General features: G+C 37.4%; 1 protein-coding gene across 8 annotated transcripts in view; it reads left to right on the top strand.

Annotated features, from left to right (window-relative positions):
* Positions 1 to 26649, top strand: part of ZCCHC4 (zinc finger CCHC-type containing 4) — a 50718-nt gene that overhangs the window by 8826 nt on the left and 15243 nt on the right. The window contains exons 4-9 of one of the 8 annotated variants that reach the window (XM_086407771.1): positions 6904 to 7179; positions 7607 to 7687; positions 16924 to 16996; positions 22569 to 22719; positions 24275 to 24375; positions 26481 to 26601. In XM_086407771.1, coding sequence (XP_086263897.1) covers positions 6904 to 7179; positions 7607 to 7687; positions 16924 to 16996; positions 22569 to 22719; positions 24275 to 24375; positions 26481 to 26552 — 754 coding nt within the window. In that variant the 3' untranslated portion in view covers positions 26553 to 26601. The remainder of the gene's footprint in view (positions 1 to 6903; positions 7180 to 7606; positions 7688 to 16923; positions 16997 to 22568; positions 22720 to 24274; positions 24376 to 26480; positions 26602 to 26649) is intronic. The other 7 variants (XM_086407765.1, XM_086407772.1, XM_086407766.1 and 4 more) reach the window with 7 other exon arrangements.

Raw genomic sequence — 26649 nt, 5'->3', positions numbered from 1 at the left:
CTTCTTTCCTTACATAATAAGATTTTAGCCTGGAGCTAAACCACTGTGCAAATCTTTGTACTGCCAGAGTATGGATTTTGATACTGAAGAATTTTTGAAATGCATATTTCATGATAATTAGAAATAAAAACACTGGCTAGAATATGAAAATATTAAAATTTTTTCAAAAGGTTATTTCCTGGGGGCCATAATTTCATCTGTTTCAGTGCTGATTATTGAGAGCTTGTCTTAAATCATCTGTGATCCAAAACCTCAGATTTTGTTTCCCAGGCCTCTGTCCGTTTATCTATCCTTCCATCCATCCAGTCATTTATTCATTCTTTGGTGAGGACTCAAAAAGAACTTAAAATGCTAGTAATAATGGAGTTGAGATATATTTAAAAATAATACAGTTCAAAGAAGAATGTACTGTGTTGCCAGTATTCTTAGAAAAAACTGGGTATTTTGGAAGGTCAGAAGCTTTACAGATTACTTGTGCCTTCACTAACTGATTTCAGTTTAAGGATATGGTATTTAAATAGGTTTTGGAGGATTGGTAAAAGTTTCCACTTTTTAAAGTGTAGTGTCATTGATTTTACTGTATCACTTTATAGCTGATGCTCTTATGCTTTCTTATTTGCTTGCTACAGAGTGAAAAGTTTGAAATTAGTCATTCTTCAAAATTAAAAATGTTGCCTTTCTAAAACCAAAGCTTATTAAATTACCTGTTCTATGCTATTAATTGCTTATTCTTTTAGTGTGTCTTCAGTTTGAGACTAGCAAATTATTTTTGTGTGTAATGGACCTAAGGATGACATACTATTACTTGAGATTATAATTGTTTTCTAATTTAATTTTATACAACTCATTTGTGTTATCTTATTAAGTAACTATATTTGAAAGTGTTAAAATGCATTTAAACATTATATCTATTCTATAAAGCACACTTTTATCTGTTACTGTGACATAGCATTAGCTTTTCATTGATTTACTTTTGAAGTTGTTAGAAAAGAACAATTGTAGTTATTGAGATAAATTGACCTTTGCTACTTGATTTTTATTATGGAACTGGCAGTGCTGCACAGACTTCTAAGTTCTACAATATAGGATTTGATAATCATTTTCCTAATGTTACTCTTTGAACCATGCTTTATATTTCATATGTGTTCAGCTGACTGATTTACATTTTGTGCCTGAGACTTGACTTTCCTTACAGTTTTTAGCTGCCTGGTATGTATTCTATTATGTAGTATGGTGGCATCTTTATCATGATCCCTGAAGTCTTAGAGAAGATATATTTTAATGCTAAAATCAGCATTAATTTATGTGCATCCAGATAGTTTTGTTTAGTTGATAATTCATTTGGTTATATTTTTTTCAGAGCTCATTTAAACTCAGATTTTCAAGGTCTGCTATTAGGGAAATGCCATAAACATAATTTGTCTACTCCTGGAAAGGCAAATGGAATGTCAAATGGAGATCAATAAAAGTGACATTCAGAATGCTAGCCTGCAGTTTGTGAGTCATGCTGAGCCGTGCAGCAGAATGAATTTCTTCTTGCCCCCGGGTGTGTGTAGTAAGTACAAATGAGGAGGGAGCGCTGAGTAATCCTTCGCTCTGGAGAGTCTCATCTTCTTCCTACCAAGCTTAAAAAAACTCTTATGTCTGAATGTTACATAAAGCCATGTCGTTGAATGATGATGTAATTTTGAATAGAAATATGCCTAAGATCTCAGTTGATCTTGTCAAGAGAAGGTTACTAAACTAGCAATAAAAACTTTCTGAAGGATAGTTTTGACCAGACACAAAATATGTAAGTGGAGGTTCATTTAACGTTGTTCTTTTTCTTTTCTTAAAAATAATTATACTAAGTGCCTTAAGATAGTCCCATGTAGTTAGTGAATTGCCACACTAGCCCCTGGCTTTGAACTTTAGTCTCTTCCTGGTGATTTGCACTTTCTCCTGCCTTCAGTTGGCTTCAATGGGTGTGTGATAGGCAGTCTTTTTGACTGTTTTTAAGTAGCAGAAGCTGACATATCATCATGTCTTTGGGGAGCTTCCTTTCTCCTTTTTCCTGTAAGGCCTTTGATTGTTTTTGTCATTCATTCAATGATGAGTATTTACTTCTCTGATATCAAAAGTGTGCTTCGGTTCCCAGGGCTTCTTCAGGCGGTGCTAGTGGTAAAGAACCTGCCTGCCAGTGCAGGAGTTGTAAGAGATGTGGGTTTGACCCCTGGGTTGAGGAGATCTCCTGGAGAAGGGCATGGCAACCCACTCTAGTATTAATGCCTGGAGAATCCCATGGACAGAGGAGCCTAGCGGGCTACAGTCCATAGGGTGGCAAAGAGTCAGACACAACTGAAGCAACTTACATGCCTCAGCTCTGTTGCTCTGGTTTGGTCCTTGACTGCAGTACAATAACTTTGTGTTTCGGGACTGAGTCATAGGATGATGGCAGTGACACTCCACCTACAGTCTGGCTGGTGGCAGTTTTAAATCATGTCTCAATATCCTTGATGCTAAAATATGAAAATATATGCATCTTAGAAGTGATGAAATAGGCTGATTGGATTTTGCTTTTGTGATCCAGTCTTTCTTCTAATGGGTGGGTTTATTTAGCCTGTTTGAATGGTAGGTACGATAGATACGCTTGGTCCTGGTTTTGTTGTATGATTTTTATTGCTTCTTTTTATTCTCTTTCACTCTATGGTCTGTGTTTGCTTTTATTTTTTTAATGTGTGTTCCTTCTGTATTTTTGTTTTCATGGTTGCCTTTGTGGTTTTTTAAACCAGATTTAATTTTTATGTTGCCTTCCTTCATCTAAAAATGAGAAATGGTGACTTTATATATTTCTCCTTCTTCTGTCTTTCCTTCTCTATAGTTACTATCTGATTTCAGTTGATTATTTCTTTTTAGGGTTAACCTCATACCTTTGATTATTGCTTATAGCACTTTTACTTGATTTTTCAGTTTTAAATTATATTTGGCCTTTGGCTCTAAAACATGAGAAAATCACTGTACTTCTGCTAACTTCCCCTTTCTCTTCCCCTTCTTCTGCTGGTTTTATCTGGATTTTTATTGTTTCCATTTTATACTCTGATACTCATATTTTTTTCTCATATTAGTCTGTGGTCAAATGGATTTAGTGCTGACTGACAGTCTACTGTTGTTTCATTTGGCTGAAATTTATCCTCCAGCAGTTTTAATTCTTTCATAAAAAAGGCTTTTATTAATTAAAAAATAATTTACATCAAAATATCCATGTGGCTATTGTGTGATTCCATTTATATTAAAACATGTATTAATCATAATGACTTCTTTTCTGTACAACTTTTGTTTTCCAACTAGCTAATAACAGTTTTGAGTTTATTTGTTTTGTAATGACTGTCTGTTTAATTATTTATGTGCTTCAGAAATGATTCAACTGCAAACTCTCTGCCTGTTGTCCGAACTCCCTCAAAACATTTAGATGTAGCATAATCTCTTAGCTTCACCTTCTTGAAGAAATCTGTCCTCAAACTTTCTGAACTGCTCCTGACTGGAAAAGTTGCCCTTTCTCCTTGACATCCAACTGTCCAGCAGTTTCTGCATGAAGTACCCAGATTACAAAACTGTATAACCCGTATTCTTCCAAGTCCAAAAATATTTAATGCCTTTATTCTTTGTTGTTTTTTTTTTTGCAATTAGAAATTTAATCTCTGTTTTTTTCTTTTCAGTCAGTTCAGTTCAGTTCAGTCGCTCAGTCATGTCTGACTTTTTGCGACCCCATGAATCGCAGCACGCCAGGCCTCCCTGTCCATCACCAACTCCTGGAGTTCACTCAAACTCACGTCCATCGAGTCGGTGATGCCATCCAGCCATCTCATCCTCTGTCGTACCCTTTTCCTCCTGCCCCCAATCCCTCCCAGCATCAGAGTCTTTTCCAGTGAGTCAACTCTTCGCATGAGATGGCCAAAGTACTGGAGTTTCAGCTTTAGCATCGTCCAATAACAAAACTTGTTTCCTAAGGCACTTTTATCTAAGAAATTGCTGGGAGAAATATTAATAACCTCATATACTCAGATAACACCACCCTTATGGCAGAAAGTGAAGAAGAACTAAAGAGCCTCTTCATGAAAGTGAAAAAGGAGAGCAAAAAAGTTGGCTTAAAGCTCAGCATGCAGAAAACGAAGATCATGGCATCTGGTCCCATCACTTCATGGCAAATAGATGGGGAAACAGTGACTGACTTTATTTTTTTGGGCTCCAAAATCACTGCAGATGGTGACTGCAGCCATGAAATTAAAAGATGCTTACTCCTTGGAAGGAAAGTTATGATCAACCTAGACAGCATATTAAAAAGCAGAGACATTACTTTGTCAACAAAGGTCCATCTAGTCAAGGCTATGGTTTTTCCAGTAGTCCTGTATGGATGTGAGAGTTGGACTATAAAGAAAGCTGAGCGCTGAAGAATTGATGCTTTTGAACTGTGGTGTTGGAGAAGACTCTTGAGAGTCCCTTGGACTACAAGAAGATCCAACCAGTCTATCCTAAAGGAGATCAGTCCTGGGTGTTCATTGGAAGGATTGATGTTGAAGCTGAAACTCCAATACTTTGGCCGCCTAATGCAAAGAGCTGACTCAATGGAAAAGACCCTGATGCTGGGAAGGATTGAGGGCAGGAGGAGAAGGTGATGACAGAGGATGAGATGGTTGGATGGTGTCACCAACTCAATGGACATGGGTTTGGGTAGGCTCCGGGAGTTGGTGATAGACAGGGAGGCCTGGCGTGTTGTAATTCATGGGGTTGCAAAGAGTTGAACATGACTGAGCGACCGAACTGAACTGAACTGAAGTTTGTTATTAGTCTTTGTTAGTTTGATTAGTATGTGTCTCGGTGTATTTGTCCTTGGGTTTATCCTGTATGGGACTCTCTGTACCTCTTGAACTTGCTTATTTCCTTTTCCATGTTGGGGAAATTTTCAGCTATAATCTCTTAAAAATTTTCTCATACCCTTTCATTTTCTCTGCTTTTGGGACCCCTATAATTTGAATGTTAGTGCATTTGATATTGTCCGAGAGGTCCATGACACTCTCCTCAATTCTTTTCATTCTTTTTACTTTATTCTGCTCTTGAGGAGTTATTTCCACCATTTTCTCTTCCAGCTCACTGATTTGTTCTTATGTTTCAGATATTCTGCTATTGATTACTTCTAGAGTATTTTTAATTTCAGTAATTGTGTTGTCTCTGTATGTTTATTCTTTAATTCTTCTAGGTCTTCGTTAATTGATTCTTGGATTTTCTCCATTTTGTTTTCAAGATTTTTGATCACCTTTACTGTCATTATCCTGAATTCTTTTTCAGGTAGTTTGCCTCTTTCCTGTTCATTTATTTGGACTTCTGTGTTTCTAGTTTGTTCCTTCATTTGTGTGGTATTTCTCTGCCTTTTCATTTTTTTTTTTTTTTTTAACTTACTGTATTTGAGGTCTCCTTTTCCCAGGTTTCAAGGTTGAATTCTTTTTTCCTTTTGGTTTCTGCCCTCCTAAGGTTGATCCAGTGGTTTGTGTAAGCTTTGAATAGGGTGAGGTTTGTGCTGAGTTTTTGTTTGTTTGTATGTTTTCCTCTGATTGGCAAGGCTGAGTGAGGTGGTAATCCTGTCTGCTGATGATTTGGTTTGTATTTTTGTTTTGTTTATTGTTTAGATGAGGCCTCCTGCACAGGGTGATACTGGTAGTTGGATGATGCCGGGTCTTGTATTCAAGTGGTTTCTTTTGTGTGGGTTCTCACTATTTGATAGTTCTCTGGTAGTCAGGGTCTTGGAGCCAGTGCTCCCACTCCAAAGGCTCAGGGCTTGATCTCATGAAATGGGCTGTTGTCCACCATAAAATGCCTGTGGTACTGCACACAGTTCGTATTCTCCAGGTTCCAGTAGCTCATTGTCAGAAGATTGTTGGCACAGGATCAAAACCAAATTTCTCTGCTTAACTTTAAGTGCTCGAGAGATGAAGGATTCCTCTGAGTCCTCCAAAGTGCTGGCTTAATGAGTTACTGGTCTCTGTGACTCCAGCTCCAAAACCCTGTGGAGCAGCAGAAAAGCCCCCGAGAAGGGCACTTCTGCACACCAGCCTGTGGAACCCCAGAGATCAGCAGGACAGAATGTTTTGCTGTTTTGCACGTGAGCTTCTCAGAACTGCCTCCATCAATAGTGCTAAGAGTAGAGGAACTTTGTGGGAACATTTTTTCTTTTAAGAGGTAATTTTTCTTGCTAAGTATGCCATAAGAAATTGAAGAATGATCTTAATTTCTCATTTTAAAATGACTGTCTTACTGAGCCAGACTGGTTAACACTTCCAAGTTGGAATACATGGATTTGTCAATAAATTTAAAGGTGATAGTAGTCTCCATTACTATTAAGTTGTTTGAGTAATATATTATATTCACATTTTAAATGAATATTGATCTTTATCCAGTGGCTAAATTGGAGCATCTCAATTCTTACGAAATCGCTGATCCTTTTCTACTTTAGGTATGCAGCCAGACATAAATTCTAGCCAACATTGTACAGTTTTTTGTACCTTTACTTCCTCATACAGCACTCTTTGGGCTTCCCAGGTAGTGCTAGTGGTTAAAGAACCAGTCTGCTAATGCAGGAGACATAAGAGACACAGGTTTGATCCCTGGGTCGGGAAGAGTCCCTGGAGGAGAGCACAGCAACCCAATCCAGTATTCTTGCCTGGAGAGTCCCATGGACAGAGGAGTCTGGTGGGCTACAGTCCATAGGGCTGCAAAGAGTTGCACACGACTGAAGTGACTTAGCATGCATGCTTGCACGCGCAGCACTCTTTAAGAAGTAATACTTTTTGCATATTAAAACTGGCAAAAATCAAATGCCTTTAAAGTCACCAACTGAGACTGTATTGCTTTGTGTTTTGTTGCGTCTTGAAGGTACTTGAAGTTTATCGAGTTGCCCTTGTCTCAGAGAAAGTTTTGTCAGAGCTGTCAGCAGTTGCTGCTGCCGGATGATGAGGAGAAGCATCATGAACATCAGGTAGTGGGTGATGTTTCTATCACCCAGTTAAAAAGGCCCAGTAAACTCCTCTATCCACTGGAAAACAAGAAGACAAATGCCCAGTATTTGTTTGCTGACCGGAGCTGTCTGTTCTTGGTAGACCTGCTCTCGAACCTTGGATTCAGAAGAGTACTGTGTGTTGGGACCCCAAGGTATGTGATAACAGTGTTTTAAAGGCTTCTCCCATCACCACTTTCTAAACTATAAGAAAATGTAGTGAGTAGTTATTTGCTGTATAGAGGGTACAACGTGCAACCTTAAGTATACAGTGTAGTCCTTCTCTGAAGGAGTTTGTAATTTTTATTCCATTCAAGAGAAATCTTTCCAGATTTCTGATGTATGGTAGAAGATTCTGGTTTGAATCTTCAGTTATTTACTATTAATTCTAGAGTTTTCTGTTTTAGATGAGATCCAGCATTTAAAAATACTTCGAAATTGAAACTTTGCCTATACCTGCGAAATTTTCTTCAGTGTTTCATTGAAATGTTAGAAATATCAGGAGACCACTGATGGGTTTTTTGTTTGTTACATGTGACATTAGTCGTTTCTTACTAAATTTGCTTTCACTAATTGCTTTAGGTTACATGAGCTGATCAGGTTGAAAGAATCAGGTGACACGAAGTCTAACATTAGAAGCCTTTTATTGGATATTGATTTTCGGTAGGTTTACAAAGTATAATATTTATTCTCCTTCATTGTGTTCTGTTTTTTTTTAATGTTTTCCTTTTACTAATCCTGTTATAATCCTTTACTTAATATAGAAGTAGTAATTGTTTATAAGGTATTTTTTCAGTTAGATAAACTCAACATGTAAAAGTGAAAGGCACTCAGTTGTGGCCGACTCTTTGCGACCCCATGGACTATACAGTCTGTGGAATTCTCCAGGCCAGAATACTGGAGTGGGTAGCCTTTCCCTTCTCTAGGGGTTCTTCTCAACCCAGGGAGTGAACCCCAGTTTCCTGCATTGCAGGAGGATTCTTTACCAGCTGACAGGGAGGCAGTAGGCTTTTTGCTAGTATGCTTCCTAAATTTTTTCTGTGAATGTATCTAGTTGTCTTTGGCTTATAATTTAGACATACATTTCTATTGAGTGAAATTTCTTCTTATATACTTACTTTTCAAGGGTAATTCTGAATTTCGTCTAGGATTTTGTTTTATCATAATGTCTTAAATGGGATAAGATGTGTATTTTAATATTTTTAATGAAGGATGTGCATACTACCTTTCACTGGGTGAAGCCTGGAGTGAAGGGAGTGCTAACTAGGAAATAGGTTCTGAGGCGGAGGCTAATTAATAAACAAACAGATAAGCTTTGTGGGAGAGAATCAGAATTTAAACAGCACCTGATATGTTCGAACAAACAGATGAGACAGTGGACCACGTTTTGAGTCTTCCCTCTGGTTGTAATTGAGAAAATACAGATTTTTGATTTACAGCACAGGATGGCAGATGTGTCCATCCACGGACTCTCTGATTCTGTAAACTTGAAGCACCCTTCCTGTTTTCTGTAATTGTTTGAATTCTAGGAGTTCATGGTAAGTCTGTGAGACACCATGTCCTTAGTATATTTTTCTTGTTCTTGAGTGTATTGAAGGAATGAATCTTTAAGTTTTTTTTTAATCTGATAGAACCTATTTGGCCAATAGTCCAGTAGTTGTTGTGTTCTCTCCAGCATTACTCAGATTCTCTGTGAAATTACATATGCTTTTTCTCCCTAAAACAAGGCAGACAGAATTTTAAAGTGTAGAAGTCACAATAAAAAGTACAACTTTCATCATTTATTTTTCTTTAGATTTCCAGGTTAGCTTTGGGTTATCTACTGTAAGCCTGTATGTGTCTCAGAAATAACCCACATTTTCTGCAGCTCATTCCTTATTAACAAGACGAGCACACTCTTTACAAATACCTATTTGATGTTAGTAATCTTTGGGAAAATGAAATTCCACGAGTGATAATACAGACTTCTTAAAGATAAACTCAATTTATTTTTTTAAACTGAGATATAACTCATTTAAAATAGACCATTTTAAAGTGTGTATTTTAGCAGTTTTTGGTATATTCACTGTTTTGTATCTGCATTCTATCACCCATAATTGCAGAACATTTTTAATCACGCTAAAGAGAGACTCCTTACTTCTCCTGATAAGCTCCTTACTCCTCCTGATAAGCGTCAGTCTTCTTTCTTTCATTCGGATTTGTCTCTTCTGGATATTTTATATAAATGGAATCATGCAATATATGCCCTTTGTGTCTGACCTTTTTCACTTAGCATAATGTTGTCAAGATTCCTCCATGTTGTAGCATCTAAGTGTACTTCCTTTTATGACCATATACTATTCCATTGAGTGAATATATCAATTTCTTTTTTAACTACCTTGTTTATTTCCTAAAGTATTATTAAATGATTATAAAGGTATTATTTTAAAGGTAGAAATTTAACTTCTGAATTCTTATAATAACATGAAATATTAACTATAACTGATATTTAGTAAATGCTTGTCACATATCAAACCCTATTCTAAATTCTTTGGTCCCCACAGTAGCCCTCTAGGATAGATACTATTAACATTCTCCTTTCCTCAGAACAGAAAACTGAGGTACAAAGAAATTAAATAACTTGACCAAAGTCACAGTCATAATTGTCCTATGGTAATCCTATGTTTAACTTCCTGAAGGACTCCCAAACTGTTTTCCAAGGTGACTGCACAGTTTTTCTTTCCCAACAGCAATATATGAGAGTTCCAATTTCTTCACATGCCCATGAACACTTGTTACTGTCTGTCTTTTTGAAATAGTGTCTCATTGTGGTAATGATGTTGAGCATCTTTTCATGAACTTATGGCCAATTGTTTATCTTTTTGGAGAAATGTCTATTCAGTCATTTGCTCAATTTTAAAAATTGATTATTTGTCTTATTGTTGAATTGAAAGAGTACTTAATGTATTCTGGGTACTAGACTCATATATAATTCATAAATATTTTCTCTCATTCTGTGAGTTGTCTTTTCACTTTTATGTAGTCAAAAGTTATTCTCTTTTCTTTGGTTGCTTGTGTTTTAGGTGTCATACCAAGAAACTATTACTAGTCTAAAAGCATGAATATTTATACTTCTTTTCTTCTAAGAGTTTTTAATTTTTAGTTCTTACATTTAGTTAATTTTGAGTTAATTTTTTAGTAGGATGTGAGGTAGGGGTCCAGTTTCATTCTTTACATGTGGATATCCAGTTGCCTTGGCATCATTGTTTAAATGATTATTCTTTTCCCATGGAATGCTCTTGGAACCTTATTGAAAACCATGTGACCATATATGTGTGGATTTATCTGTAGACCTTAGATTCTGTTCCATTTATCTGTGTCACGTGACCATGTATCTGTGGATTTATCTGTAGACCTTAGATTCTATTCCATTTATCTGTGTCTGTCCTTATGCCAGGCCCATGCAATCTCAATTGTTGTTTTGTAGTGAGTTTTGAAATTGGGAAGTGTATATCTTTCAACTCAATTCTTTTTTGAGATTATTTTGGGTATTGTGGGCTTATTACATTTCTGTATGAATTTTAGAATTACCTAGTCAGTTTTTGTAAAAAGCTAGCTGAGCTTTTTAATAGGAGTCACATTGAATTTGTAGATCAATTTGAGGGGTTGTTGTTTAGTTACTTGGAGAAGGCAGTGGCAACCCACTCCAGTCCTCTTGCCTGGAAAATCCCATGGACGGAGGAGCCTGGTAGGCTGCAGTCCATGTTACTAAGTCGTATCCAACTCTTTTGTGACCCCATGCACTATATAGTCCACTGGGCTTCTCTGTCCATGGGATTTCCCAGGCAAAAACACTGGAGTGGGTTGCTATGTCTTTCCCCAGGGGATCTTCCTGACCCAGAGGTCAAACCCACATCTTTCCATCTTAAGTGTTCTGTTTCATGAATATGAGCTATCTTTCCATTTATTTAGCTCTTCTTTAATTTCTTTAAACAATATTTTATAGTTTTCAGTGTGCAGGACTTGCACTTCTTCTTTAAATTTATTCCTAAACACTTCATTCTTTCTGTTGTTTTTGTAAATTAAATTTAAAAAAAATTTTATTTTGTGTTGTTCATTGCTCATGCCCTGATTTACTTGCTTTTTTTTTAAAGTTGCAATAAAATATACATAGTATAACATTTACCATGTTAGCCAGTTTTTTAAGTATACCATTCAGTAGTGTGAAGTAAGTGAAGCATATTCCCATCAGTGTGCACTGTTCTCCAAAACTCTTTTTTGCATCTTATCTGATTTACTAGTATTATTTTTTTAAGTTAATCATTGTCACATTAATTTTTAAAAATTGCTTAAAAAGAAATTCTAAGTCTTATTACTGTTTTACTTTTAACTTGAAAGATTTATATTGTGCTTTGACTCTTTTGCCTTAAATGCCATACCTTGCAGTTTCACCTTTCTTGAGCCTATAGTTAAATCCCCTGGTCTAAGTAGGGAGTACGTGATGTAGATAAAGTTGTTTTATAACCTATGGAACACACAGAGGCTTTTTTCTTTCTGTGTCTGCAAACCTCTGTGTGTTGCAAACAAAAGCTGAAGGTATTGAACTATGGTCTCCTGGCTTAGCTTCTTTGAAAGCTACTCTATTTTTGAGTCAGTTCTATAAAAGGTCAGCACTGAGTGCTAAGAGAGAGCAGGTTTAACTGAAATATGTTACTAGTCAGAATGAACTCTGCCTGTTGCCTGTATTTACATTATGATGGAGTGTGGGGTTGGTTCACATTTTTCACAGAGACCACAATTAAATCAGGGAAACATTCCTGTGTAGTATAGTGTGGCAGTAGATAGTTCCTTCGGCACTTTGAATTTGGCTTGTTGTTGCCCTACAGAAGGTCTTTGCAGAGCTGCAGAGAACTATCTCAACTCTAGGGCTCTGTGTATACGTGCTGTACATGTTCTTTCCTTTCCTTCCCTCCCTCCTTCCATTTATTTTTGCCTGCATTGGGTCTCTGGGTATGGGCTTTCTCCAGTTGCAGCAAATGGGCATCTTATTGCAGTGGCTTTTCTTGTTGCAGAGCACAGGTTCTAGAGTGCAGGCTGAGATGCTGTGGCTCGCAGTCTTAGTTGCCTTGTAGCATGTCAAATCTTCCTGGACCATGGGTAGAATCCATGTCCCCTGCATTGGCAGGTGAATTCTTAACCACTGGACCACCAGGGAAGTCCTAAATGCCCTTTTCTGAACATCTAAGATATGAACTTCATAAAGAGATGGAAATACCAGATCACCTTACCTGTCTCTTGAGAAATCTCTGTGCAGGTCAAGAAGCAACCGTTAGAACCGGACATAGAACAATGGGCTGGTTCAAAATTGGGAAAGACGTATGTCAAGGCTGTATACTGTCACCTTGGTTATGTAACTTATATGCAGAATACATCATGTGAAATGCCAGACTGGATGAATCACAAGCTAGAATCAAGATTGCCAGGAGAAATATCAACAACCTTAGATATGCAGTTGATACCACTCTATAACGGCAGAAAGCGAAGAGGAACTAAAGAGCCCCTTGATGAAGGGGAGAGTGAAAAAGCTGGCTTAAAACTCAGCATTCAAAAAAAGAAGATCATGACATAGTCCCATCACTTCACAGCAAATAGATCGGGGGGAAAGTGGAAACAGTGACAGATTTTATTTTCTTGGCCTCCAAAATCACCACAAACAGTGACTACATGAAATTAAAGATACTTTCTCCTTGGAAGAAAAGCTATGACAAACCTAGACAGTGTTTTAAAAGGCAGAGACATCAGTTTGCTGATAAAGGTACATATAATCAAAGCTGTGGTTTTTCCAGTAGTCATGTATGTATGAAAGTTGGACCATAAAAAAGGCTGAATGCCACAGAACTGACTCTTGAATTGTGGTGCTGGAGAAGACTCTTGAGAGTCCCTTGGACAGCAAGGAGATCCAGCCAGTCAATCCTGAATATTCATTGGAAGGACTGATGCTGATGCTGAAGCTGAAGCTTCAGTACTTTGGCCACCAGATGCAAAGAGCTGTCTCACTGGAAAAGACCATGATGCAGCTGTCTCACTGGAAAAGACCATGATGCTGGGAAAGATTGAGGGCAGGAGAAGAAAGGGGTGACAGTGGATGAAATGGTTGGATTGCATCACTGACTTGATGGACATGAGTTTGAGCAAAGTCCAGGAAATAATGAAGGACAGTGAAGCCTGGCATGCCGCAATCCATGGAGTTGCAAAGAATCAGATGTGACTTAGCAAGTGAGCAACAAGAAAAAGAAGATATGAAGTTAACATTTGCTAAGATGGATTTCTGTATGCTCCAATTTTAGCATGAAAGATGTGAAATTCTGTTTGGCAAACTACATCCAAATAAAGTTATATCAAAAAGCTGAATTTCTTAAGTTCATTTCGTGAACTAATTTTATTCAGCTCTTGATTACATTTCCTGTGTGTAGAACATGTTTCATACTTGGTAACTGGCTCTCATTTAAAGAGAATGAATGGCCAAATTAAATGGATGTCCTTTTGAGCAGTTTTCAAGTGTATGCATTTCTGATTGGTTTTGTTTGCCTTATTCAATGGAGAGAATAATTCTTTGTGGCCAATTTCATTTTAAGAGGGTAATGTTGAGTGCTTTTTCGTAATTTAAAATATGAATAATTATGCTCCCTTATTTGTGTTTGATGGAAGCTTAGAGCTGAAACCTTGGCTTTTTTCTCTCTCTGGCTCTGCCCACTGCTACTGAGAACATTTTGGACAAGTGTGCTGTGCTGAATTTTATGTAAATAACATTTTCTTTTTTAATTAAAAAAAAATATCTATTGCATTGTGAAGCAGTGAAAAAAGTGGAGGGCGGTAGAAATACATTTAAAAAGGGATTGTACACTGGGATGACCCAGAGGGATGGTATAGGGAGGGAGGTGGGAGGGGGGTTCAGGATTGGGAACATGTGTACACCCGTGGCGGATTCATGTTGATGTATGGCAAAACCAATACAATATTGTAAAGTAATTAGCCTCTAATTAAAATAAATAAATTTAATTAAAAAAAAAATTCCCACTGTTGGTGGGAATGCAAACTAGTACAGCCACTATGGAGAACAGTGTGGAGATTCCTTAAAAAACTGGAAATAGAACTGCCTTATGATCCAGCAATCCCACTGCTGGGCATACACACTGAGGAAACCAGAAGGGAAAGAGACACTTGTACCCCAATGTTCATCGCAGCACTGTTTATAATAGCCAGGACATGGAAGCAACCTAGATGTCCATCAGCAGATGAATGGATAAGAAAGCTGTGGTACATATACACAATGGAGTATTACTCAGCCATTAAAAAGAATACATTTGAATCAGTTCTAATGAGGTGGATGAAACTGGAGCCTATTATACAGAGTGAAGTAAGCCAGAAGGAAAAACATCAATACAGTATACTAATGCATATATATGGAATTTAGAAAGATGGTAACAATAACCCGGTGTACGAGACAGTAAAAGAGACACTGATGTATAGAACAGTCTTATGGACTCTGTGGGAGAGGGAGAGGGTGGGAAGATTGGGAGAATGACATTGAAACACGTAAAATATCATGTAAGAAACGAGATGCCAGTCCAGGTTCGATGCACGATACTGGATGCTTGGGGCTAGTGCACTGGGACGACCCAGAGGGATGGTATGGGGAGGCAGGAGGGAGGAGGGTCTAGGATGGGGAACACATGTATACCTGTGGCGGATTCATTTTGATATTTGGCAAAACTAATACAATTATATAAAGTTTAAAAAAAAAAAGAAAAAAAAAAAAAGGTAGCTTTCTCCAAACAGACATGAGAGCCTGTGGAAGGCCTGCATGCAGCCACCTGTATGCCAGGGATTGACTTTTTCACTCACTGTAATTTCCTTATGATCCATCCAAGTTGTTTGAATTTTTATTACTGAGTTATGCTTCATTTATTATTTTGTTTCTTATTATTGCCAAGTGATGCTCTATTGTAAAGAGATATCAGTTTATTCACCCATTAAAGGATATTTTGGTTCTTCCAAAAAAAAAAGGGATTGTATTTTTCCCTTGCTCACACAAGGAAGAACACCTCAATGATGGTTGATCTACAGCTGTCTAGTCTTAATATATATGTAAATTAAATAATTGATATGGATATATTATCAGCTATTTGGGATTTGGTTAAAGAGGAAGACATTTGTTAAATAATGGTAATTGACATTGTCCCACAGTTTTTGGAGTATTCCTTAGGTTACAGTGTATAGTTTAAATATTTTCCGTTATTTAAGCCTTCTGTTTATTTCTTCAGTTTAAATTTATGTCAGCAGATGTACTAACAGTATCTTAAATGATATTGAGGGATATTGTATTGAGAATGGTGAACAGATGTTCTTCTGTCTGCACAGAATAAGAGGAAATGGGTTTAGATTACAGGAGGAGAAATTTTGGTTGGACATAAACCTAATTCCTTAATATTAGAGACATTGAGACATAAATCTTTATAGCTGGTATTTATTAAAATAATGATACCTGAAATCTCAGTATGTGCTTTATAGCTGGCATTGTATTAAACACTTTACATAATTATCTTATGTATTCTTACCTAGTCCTATGGGGTAGAAATCATTTTCCCATTTTGCAGATGAAGAAACTGGGGCTCAGATAGGTAAAATAAATTACTAAAGTTATACAGCTAGTAACTGAGAGACTTAAGAGTTTGAAACCATGCCCCCTGACACTCGAGCTGTACTCTTAGTCACGGTGTAATAGAAAGAGGATAAACTAGGCTTCTTCATTGTATTAAATACTCAACATGGTTGGTGATTATGCAGATGGTATTAAATAACTATCAGTAGAAGTAGACTCAAAGAAGTGCCTCTATCATGATTCGGTAAAGAAGTTGTATAAGTAAATATGTGTCCATGATTTTTTTCAGTCTTTCCACTAGCTTATGTGTTCTGTAGAAGGATGGTGTGGTCCTGTGTGAATCGTTTTTGACAAAACTATGAAAGTTCAGAATCCTATTGAGATGAAAGAGGTTTCTATATTACACAAAGAAAACCCTCAGAAGTCAGCAAGAAAGACATTAAGACCCATAGACATAAATGGGGAAAACAGAGATAGGCAGTACAAATAAAATTAAGGAAGAAAGAAATTTCAGTTTTCTAAGAAATCAAGTAAATGCAAGTTTAAGCCATAAATGTGATATGAATTTTGCCTAGTAAATTAGTAGAAATTATAATGTGTTAATACCCAAAGCTGGTGTTCCCATTCATTAGTGATTGCATTTTCAAGTACTATGTTAGAAGAATAAAATGATTCAATCAGTAAATAAATATCCTCTTTCCTGGCACTAATTCAGTAAATATGAAATGCACATAAATTCTTTTTCTTATGTATTAAGAAGCATATTTTATTAAGCTAATGTGCAGTAGACAAAAAAAACTGTATTAAATACCTTTTTTGTTAGCCATAGAAGAAAATAACAGCTATTGAGCAGAAATGTTGATTCAGTATTTTCCTTAAAGTTATTAGCTTTTAATATTAGAGACATATTTTAACTGCCAAACCAACTCAAGCTTAAAATGCGTAATAATCTATCAGGAACATAATTATTTATTTATAATCTTCTGGTCCATAGGAATATGTGTGTTTTTTGTATATGAGTTTTCTGTAGTTTTCCCACTGACTTGTTAAAACTTGGGACCATAATCTAAGTTTGTTATTCATCCACTATTGTTAGCTTCTTGAGGTTTGGGGAAAGTATTCTTTATTTCAGAAACCTGAAGGATGATGAAATTGATTTTATTTAAGGTGTGATTTCATAATTTTAAAATTTAGTTTACATTTATTTACTATGTGTCTGTGACCAGACAAGTAACTACAGTAATAAATTATTTTACAGGTATTCACAGTTTTATATGGAAGATAGTTTTTGCCATTATAATATGTTTAACCATCACTTCTTTGATGGAAAGGTAAGAGTTATGACCATTATCTCTTTCTTCTTTTCTTGTATTTCCTTCATTATTTTTCTACAGTCTCTCAAGAGCAAATGGTGACTGTTCCTCTATTTATTGATATTTACTTTTGTTTGCTCACTGAGTGTTATTGAGCATCTAGGGGTGATCATGTTATTCACCTTTCATGCATTTCACTGCTTCTTGGGTAAAGACCTACTTTCTCCGCAAGACCCATGTAGCTTTGTGTGATTTGACCCTTCCGCCCTCCAGCCTGTCTTCTTGCCGTTCCTGCTTTGCTGTTTGTATTCAGGGCGTATGACATTCGTCTCGGGCTGGCCTTTCCATCACAGGGGCTTTTGCCGTGCTGTTGCCTCTTCCTTCCACTCCCTCTTTGCCCTGTTAATTTCACCTCATCCTTCAGAACCCTGTTCCAAGTTCCTTTCTCCAGCTTCTCCTACCCTCAGACAAGGTCAGGTTCTCCTTTGTAGATTTACGATACTGTAATTAAATAATTCTGTGGTTAGTTGTTTGATGTCTTCCTCTCTGATAAATTTCATGTCCTAGTTAAGGGGATTTATGGTTTTATTAAACTAATCCTTAAAAAATAGACAGTGTCAAGAAGAGTTAACCCCAATATATGAACTCTAGGTGATAATGATGTGTCAGTTTAGGTTCATCACTTTTAACAGATGTCCCACTCTGGTGGGGGATATTGGAATAGGGGAGGGGTAGGAGCAGGGGGTATGTAGGATATCTTTGAACCTTCCTCTCAGTTTCACTGTAAACTTAAAACTGCTCTTAAAAATTAGCCTTAAAAAAAGGAGAGTGGCTTAAAAAAAAAACCTTCCCTTTCAGTATGATGTTAATAATGTCCTTGTGAATAAACAACATAGCAAGAACTGATATTTCTAATCTTGTTTTGAACTCTTTGTTAGTCCCATTACAAAATAAAATCTGTAACCAACAAGTAATCATACCTGACAGAAGGCTGGCCTAAAATATTTGAAATTATCAAGACTACCTGAAGCATATCCACACATGTGCTGTGCTGTACTGTGCTTAGTTGCTCAGTCGTGTCCCACTCTTTGTGACCCCATGGACTGCAGCTCTCCAGGCTCCTCAGTCCATGGGGGTTCTCCAGGCAAGAATACTGGAATGGCTTGTCATGCCCTTCTGCAGAGGATCTTCCCAATCCAGGGATCAAACCCAGGTCTCCCACATTGTAGGCAGATTCTTTACTGTCTGAGCCACCAGGGAAGCCCAAGAATACTGGCTGGAGTGGGTAGCCTATCCCTTCTCTAGGGGATCTTCCCAACCCAGGATTGAACCGGACGTCTCCTGCCATTGCAGGTGTATTCTTTATTAGCTGAGCAATAAGAGAAGCCCATGTCCATACATATATGCATATATATTTATATTTTTTAAATGGTGAACTATGCTTAAGTATATATTGTGCTTTAAGATATTAACTGACAGACTGAAAATCAAGAAGACCAAAAGACCTATGCATTTAGGAAATGAAAGTAGATTCTAAATTGTTGGTTGGGATTGAAAAGTGAGTCTCCTGATTTAGTAGGTATAGCCAATGAAGTACTCCTTCCATCAGAATCAATTTAGCATTGGGATACACATTCTTCAGCAGTGAAAGCTATGAAAACCAAGTATTGAAGTAAATAGCAGTTACAATTAGATGTATTTCACTGTTTCCTGAAGGGCTTATGTGGTTGATAATCAGCAGAATTTGAGGACTGATTAGATGAGCTTTAAGGAGAACAAGAAATTGAAAAATCACTTGACAGTAGATGAAGAGGGGCTTTTCACCTCAGACAGTGACAGTAAGAAAAGGAGAGGAAAGAAGTGGATTCTGAAGACATTTCACTGATGGAAACCAGCAGACTTGATGTAATTACTATGTGTACACTTGGCAATTATACCTCATCTGGAAAAAAAAGATGACTTGGTGATACCTGTGTTGGGGAAGAGATCAAAGATACCATGGGGCCATGACCTGGGTTCATCTTTCACTCTTCAAAATGCAGAGTGGGAAGTTTGTAAGTGACATTTGGAAATGTTGAGTTTGTGGGGCTGGCAGAACATTGACATGCAAGTGTCCAGGGTGGCCTCTTGGAATTGTGGGGCCTTGAGCTCAGGGGTGCTGTCAGTGTTAGTGACACAGATGAGGGAGTAACTGAGCTTCTGTTACTGCTTGATGGTAGTGGTCAGGTATTCATTTGTTCTTAATACTAGACCATGACTTTGCTTTTTATTTTGAACCATAAAGACGAGTAAAATTATATTTAAATATCTAACAGTTGGCCAGCAATTTTGTATATTTCAAGAAAGTAACACATAATTAGCATTTCTCTAGGAAATTCTGTGTAAGTTTTATTGAGAGTTTATAGAATTACATTGCAAGTTTCTAGAATAACCGTTGGAATAAGCTGTAAAGACTGAGCTCCATGTTTTCTTTCCTAAAAGAAAACAGTCATCCAACTCAGGCTCTCCTTTCTCTGTGTTTTAGGAGCAGCCTCTAAATAGCACTGCGGTTGTAGAGAATGATCTGTAGAAAACTATTGTTTAATGATTTTATTGTCTGCCCCTTTTCTACCTACTGGGAGTCAAGGTTTTCAGTAGAGATTACCATGTAATAATCAATCACTAAAGTATTTAAGTGTCTACCAGGTGCCTGTCTGTGAAGGCATATAAGCCTTTGAGGCACCAAATACCTTTGAGGATCTAAGCCTCTGCCACTGCACAGCTCTCCACAGTTGACTGGATTAAAAAGCGGAAGTTTACTGTACAAGATTTTTTTCATAACAAATAATATAGTCTCTCGAAAAATAAAAATTGTCATACACCTTAATGGTTAAGTTGGTTAAAGTGTATACAGAGGGTGCCTATTTAAAATGCCAGCCACAAGTCGCCAGTCCAGGTTCGATGCACGATACTGGATGCTTGGGGCTGGTACACTGGGACAACCCAGAGGGATGGTACGGGGAGGGAGGAGGGTGGAGGGTTCAGGATGGGGAACACATGTATACCTGTGGCGGATTCATGTTGATATATGGCAAAACCAATACAATATTGTAAAGTTAAAAAATTAAAAAGAAAAAATAAATGCCAGCCACTGAGATGAAGAAAAGAGTTAAGTTATTGTCAGCTTTGGTGGCATATGCAAGCATCTTATTTCCCGCCTTGTTTCCTAAAGTGATCAACCTTAGGACCTTCAGCCACTCAGAACAGTACACCCCACCATTGATTCTTACCTGGAAAGATACTCTTTAATGTTTTCTGAAAATTTGGTTAAGTGTTCAGGCTTTGTTTACTTTTTTTTTCCTACTTAAAACTCTTAGGGATTTGAAGGTTTTTCAATAACATCATCTGTAATTTTAGTCCTTGATCATGTAGGCAGGTTAAGGAAATGCCAGGCAGCACTTGAAAAATGATTAACCTTCTTGACACCATCCTTTGCTGTAGGACTTCCAGGAGGAAGTTAATACTTTCTTAGAGAAAAGAGATTAGGGTGTTGTGATTTTTCCTTTCTTCAATTGGGTCTTCTAAGTTGATTTAATAGTAGAACAAAAGTACATATAGGTTTATTAAAGTTAAAATGCCATTAAACTTTAAAATCTACTGTTTTGTATACTAAAAGTGTTGATTTGGTTTTATAGATGAGTACTTGAAAGCTACTACAAAGTCAGTAGACTGGAGCTAGTATTATAGGTCTGTCTCTTGTTGATCTTTCCAGAAGCAAAAAAGGGATAAATATACTGGACAGTTTTTAATGTTAACTTTGCAGTTACTGGTTCAGTTCAGTTTAGTCACTCATTCGTGTCTGACTCTTTGCATCTCCATGGACTGCAGCACACCAGGCTTCCCTGTCCATCACTGGAGTCTACTCAAACTCATGTCCATTACATCAGTGATGCCATTCAATCATCTCATCTTCTGTCGTCCCCTTCTCCTCCTGCCTTCAATCTTTCTCAGTATCAGGGTCCCTTCAAATGAGTCAGTTCTCCGCATCAGGTGGCCAAAGTATTGGAGCTGCAGCTTCAGCATCAGTCCTTCCAGTGAATATTCAGGACTGATTTCCTTTAAAGTGGACTGCTTGATCTCCTTGTTGTCCAAGGGACTCTCAAGAGTCTTCTCCAACACCACAGTTCAAAAGCATCAATTCTTTGGCTCTCAGCTTTTCTTTATAGTACAACTCTTATATCCATACATGACTACTGGAAAAACCATAGCCTTGACTAGATGGACCTTTGTTGGCAAAGTAATGTCTCTGCTTTTTAAAATGCTGTCTAGGTTGGTCATAACTTTTCTTCCAAGGAGTAAGCGTCTTTTAATTTCATGGCTGCAGTCAACATCTGCAGTGATTTTGGAGCCCCCCCCAAAATGAAGTCTGTCCCTGTTTCCATTGTTTGCCCATCTATTTGCCATGAAGTGATGGGACCAGGTGCCATGATCTTAGTTTTCTGAATGTTGAGCTTTAAGCCAAATTTTTCACTCTCCTCTTTCACTTTCATCAAGAGGCTCTTTAGTTCTCCTTCACTTTCTACCATAATGGTGGTGTCATCTGCATATCTGAGGTTATTGATATTTCTCCCGGCAATCTTGATTCCAGCTTGTGCTTCATCCAGCCCAGCATTTCTCATGATATACTCTGCATATAAGTTAAATAAGCAGGGTGACAATATACAGCCTTGACGTACTCCTTTCCTCATTTGGGACCAGTCTGTTATTCCATGTCCAGTTCTAACTGTTGCTTCCTGATCTGCATGCAGATTTCTCAGGAGGCAGGTCAGGTGGTCTGGTATTCCCATCTCTTGAAGAATTTTCCAGTTTGTTTTGATCCACACAGTCAAAGGCTTTGGCATAGTCAATAAAGCAGAAGTAGATGTTTTTGTGAAACTCTCTTGCTTTTTTGATGATCCAGTGGATGCTGGCAATTACTAAAAACACTTTAGTTAGTTTGTTGGGAAAATATGTTAGTAACACAGTTTCATGGCCTGGATAAGCTTTGTTATTTGTGAACTTGCATTTATTTACTTTTCATTTTTCAAATATGCCTGCCATTTACCTGGCACTCAAAAATACATGCGTGTTTAACTGGTGATTTGGGGCTCATTAAATTGAAATTGTGGTGGTGGACAAACCAGATAGGAAAAATATGTCTTATTCATCTTTGTGTCTCCAGTGTTTAGTACAGTCCCTGTTTGTTGTTTGTTGTACAGTTTCTGTTTGTTGAATTGAATTTAGCATTTTAGATAGTCTTCATGGATAGTGAGTTTCTCTCTTTTAGGTTACTAAGTTTAGTTTTTTAATATAACTATTTGAAATGTGTAGTCCTCTGATAGTGATGGTATTTGAATTTGCAATTTTATAAACCCACTTATCAAGGAACCTGAAGATAAAATCTTACGAGGCCAAATGAGAGAGGCTTCAGGATGTCACTGAGGGACTCTGGGGTGATAGGGTGGGTGAAGTTCAGGATGAAGAGAGAGACGGAGCCAGTGCATTCTCCTTGAAGTAGGGCGAAGTACCTGACTCTAGTCCTGATTTAGAAATGAGTTTCTGTTTGTTCCAGGCTGCCCTTGAAGTGTGCAAGACATTTTTACAGGAAGATAAAGGTGAAGGAGTCATCATGGTGACAGATCCTCCATTTGGTGGCTTGGTTGAACCTCTGGCTGTTACATTCAAGAAGTTAATTGCTATGTGGAAAGAAGGTCACAGCCAAGGTGTATGATTTATTATTTACTGCAAAATAAACATGTATATGCATCTACTTCCTATCACATATTAGCAGACCTTAGTGAATCAGAGCACTGAAAAAATACACATGCCTTGAGTTCTCTTCTTTGTTGAAAAATAGGCTTATTTGATGATGACTTCATCATGATACACTTAGTTTTATTCTAATTATGTGTTTGAAAAATGGCTCATAAGTAAAATGTTTGATTTTGGTGGGCATAAGGAGGCATTATCCGTGAACATTTAACAGAATATCAGTGAACTCTTGTCACTTATTTACTATTTACTAAATGGGCACTATGTTCCAGATACTGTTTAGGTACTGGAAATGGAGTGGTAAATGGACACTCACCTCTGCCCTCATAGACCTTATATTTCATCTTCCAGAAGCCTTACCCACAACTCCAGAAGGGCACCTAGCCTCTGGGCCAAAGCTCTGAACTATGCACAGATTTGTTGGGGAAGGCTGGCCATCAAGTAGCCTAGCAGTCACACGTGGACACCTGACTCTAGAAATGGGTTAATGACTGGGGGATATTCAGCTTAAAGTGGCTTAGGACTTCAAAGTGTTTTATATAATTGCCTAATTAGTCAGTTTAATCATTTTTCAGTTTCCAGCCTGCAAATTGATAAATATAAGAGTGTCAGGAATTAAGTGATCAAGCCTCTCCATTAATTGTGCTATATAAATAGTGTGCTTTGGGGATAGGATGCAAATGAAATCTGAAAAGTGACTCATAGTGCTAAGTATCCTACTTATTTTTGGTTCTGAGGTCTACTTTTCAGAGTGGACAAGTCATTGTTGTTGGGGAAGCAGTAAAGAACCCTGTGGGCTTGAATTTGGTTCTACTGCTTATTAGCTGCATAAATTTGAACAAAGTGCTTAAATTTTGCAGCTTCGGTTTCCCCATCTATGATATGAGATTACTATATTAATATCTGACGCCAGGTGTTGGTAAAGAGATAACATGTAAAAAAGTTCCTAGCATTGTGCTCAGCCTGTATGAGGTGTTCTGTAAATAATAGCTATGTCCACTGTCTCTCATAAAAATTAATTTTGATGGAATTGTTCATAAGAATCTCCCATGATTCAGAAAAGATGTATCCACCCTGAAAGCTGGCATAGTGAGTTATGGCAGAGATAAGGATTCAAATCTAAGGCCTTCTGCCTTCTGGTCTAGGAATCCTTCCACTGTGTCACAACCACCTTTGTGCTTCATAGTGAAACTCATTTTTTATTTCTCACTTTTTAGGTAATATCTTTGCCTTTACCTAGACCACAGTGATATGCATATAAAGTTAACTTTTATATACATACCCCGTGTAGCTGTGGTTAAATAGACGAGAATGTTTCCATTGACTTTGGGGAAAAGTCAAGTTGTAAATGGTACTCCAGTAAATAGTCTCTCCTTTTGTATGATTTAAATGTATTGAAGGATTACAGTTTCTCCCAATACCATATTTTTTTCAGTAACAACTCTCTTCTTTATGTTTTCTCTGATATCAGTTTTTTCTTTTCTGTTTTTTTTTGTGATCCATTAGATAACAGTCAGAAAGAACTACCCATATTCTGGATTTTCCCCTATTTTTTTGAATCCCGAATTTGTCAGTTTTTCCCAAGCTTCTGCATGTTGGATTACCAGGTATAGTAAATATTCTGTTTTCTGGCATGGTTGGGAAGTGGATATTCTGCTTAAATAAATACTCTGGTAGGACTATCCATCAGTTTTAGTAAATGCAAACACTATAAGCTATATGAGACACTAAAACTCTATCATATGTAACTTAGTGCAGTGGTTCCTGGTGTCTGTAATCTCTAGGGTGCCTATTAAAAATATAGATTTTTAGGTACCAAAATAAGCCTACTAAATCAAAATCAGAGGGTAAAGCTGTAAGAAAAAATATTTTACCAAGCCTCCCAGGTAATTCTGAACTCAGCCAGGTTTTAAACTAAATGATCTAATGTTTCACATCACCAGGAGAGTGGGCAGCACCCCAGGATCATCATTATGAACATGGGATTTCTCCATTCAGAGGTGGTAGAGAAGTAAATCACTTTTTCTGGTGGGTGGAATGCCTTGTACACTTTACTTTGTTGTCCAGAGGATGCCAGGAGCTCCAAGGAGGGGTTTGCCCAAAGTCGTGTCAGAACAACTAGTGTTTCAGAGAAGTGAAGATGCTGAGGTGTGAGTGTGCTGATTCAGGGCACTGACCAGACCTTCTCTGTCACGTCCCTGCCGTTCAGCTCGTCTGCTTTAGTGTCCACTCTCCTGGATTCATTTCCTTGAGTTCTGAGTTTAACCCTGTTGTTGCCATCACAGTGTGTGGTCAGCAAGTGAGCACTGTTTCTTCTTCTGTAATGACATTTTTCTGTTTGAGTTTTCTGAGCAGTTGACTAGTCTCTGATCAAGGTTTTTCAGCCCCCAAACTGTAAAAGTCTTCACTAGTCATTCCAAGCCAGCAGTTGATTCTTTTCTTTTATTAATTGAAGCATAGTTCATTTACCATACTGTGTTACTTTCAGGTGTACAGCCTAGTGATTGTATTATATTATATAATTTATTATATAATATACATTATATTATATGCAGATTATATTATATTATATGCTATTACAAGATAATCGGAGAAGGCAATGGCACTCCAGTCCAGTACACTTGCCTGGAAAATCCCATGGATGGAGGAGCCTGGTGGGCTGCAGTCCATGGGGTCGCTAGGAGTCGGACACAACTGAGCGACTTCACTTTCTCTTTTCACTTTCATGCATTGGAGGAGGAAATGGCAACCCATTCCAGTATTCTTGCCTGGAGAATCCCAGGGATGGGGGAGCCTGGTGGGCTGCCATCTCTGGGGTCACACAGAGTCGGACACGACTGAAGTGACTTAGCATAGCATAGCATAGCATAGCATTACAAGATAATAGGTATAATTCCTGTAGCACTTGGCTCTAATCTTTGTACGTCCTGAAGATGTATACTATTATGAAAATTATTTAGAAATAATGTGAGAAACAGTGTTACTAAAAATGAGGGCACAGATCCTACCTGTAATTCTACTCCAAACAGCAAATATATTGTTGAAGTAGAGTTGACCCTTGAATAACCAGGGGGTTAGGGGTACAGTTGGAAATCAGTGTATAACTTATAATTAGCCCTCTGTATTTGAACTTTCTCCATATCTGTCGTTCTGCATCTGTGGATTCAGCCTAATTTGTTTTGATAGTATTTACTATTGAAAAAGATCCATGAATAAGTAGACCCACACAGTTCAAACTTGTTTGTTCAGGGGTCAACTGTATTCACTTCTAGTCTTCTCAGAAAATAGTTTTACATATTTGTAATCATAGCAGATGAATATGAATTCTGTTTCCTTCATGGTGCCTTATATAAATGTATGTTTTAAAATGTAGCTATATAATCTTATGCTTTATTATTTCATTAGCAGACTGTATTGTTATTCTCTCTTTTTTCAGACTTAAGAGGTTGCTTCCACCTTTAAACATCTTTTATTCATAGAATTTTTTAATATTATACATAACTCCCTTAAAATAAATTTCTAAAACTGAAATAGAGTTACAAAAGTTACATTGTCAAGTTTAATGGACATTTTCATGGCTGTTGAACCACATTAACAGATTCCTTTCCAAAACTGTGTAGCACAAGTCATTTTAACCTTGATTTCTTGAGCTCTGCTTTAGGCAAAATCTGTATCATAATTCTTCTCAAAGCTGGTTTACTTTCCTTTTTAGGGCATCCAGTTTTCTGTTGCTTATCTGAAGGATGCTTCTACTGTAATATGGACACTTGCAATGCAGAGATAGCTGACATATCCTAGAGATGTTAACTGAGCAAGCCATTTCTGGCTTCCAGGTACACCTGCTGCCTTTGACAGTGAATAATCATACAGTATAATGTTTG

Source organism: Bos grunniens, chromosome 6, assembly GCF_055505025.1.
Source record: "Bos grunniens cultivar Pamir isolate PY7600 chromosome 6, Bosgru_T2T1.0, whole genome shotgun sequence".
NCBI lineage: Eukaryota > Metazoa > Chordata > Mammalia > Artiodactyla > Bovidae > Bos > Bos grunniens.
The sequence above is the reverse complement of the archived record's forward strand: the minus strand, read 5'-3'. Positions and strand labels throughout refer to the sequence as shown.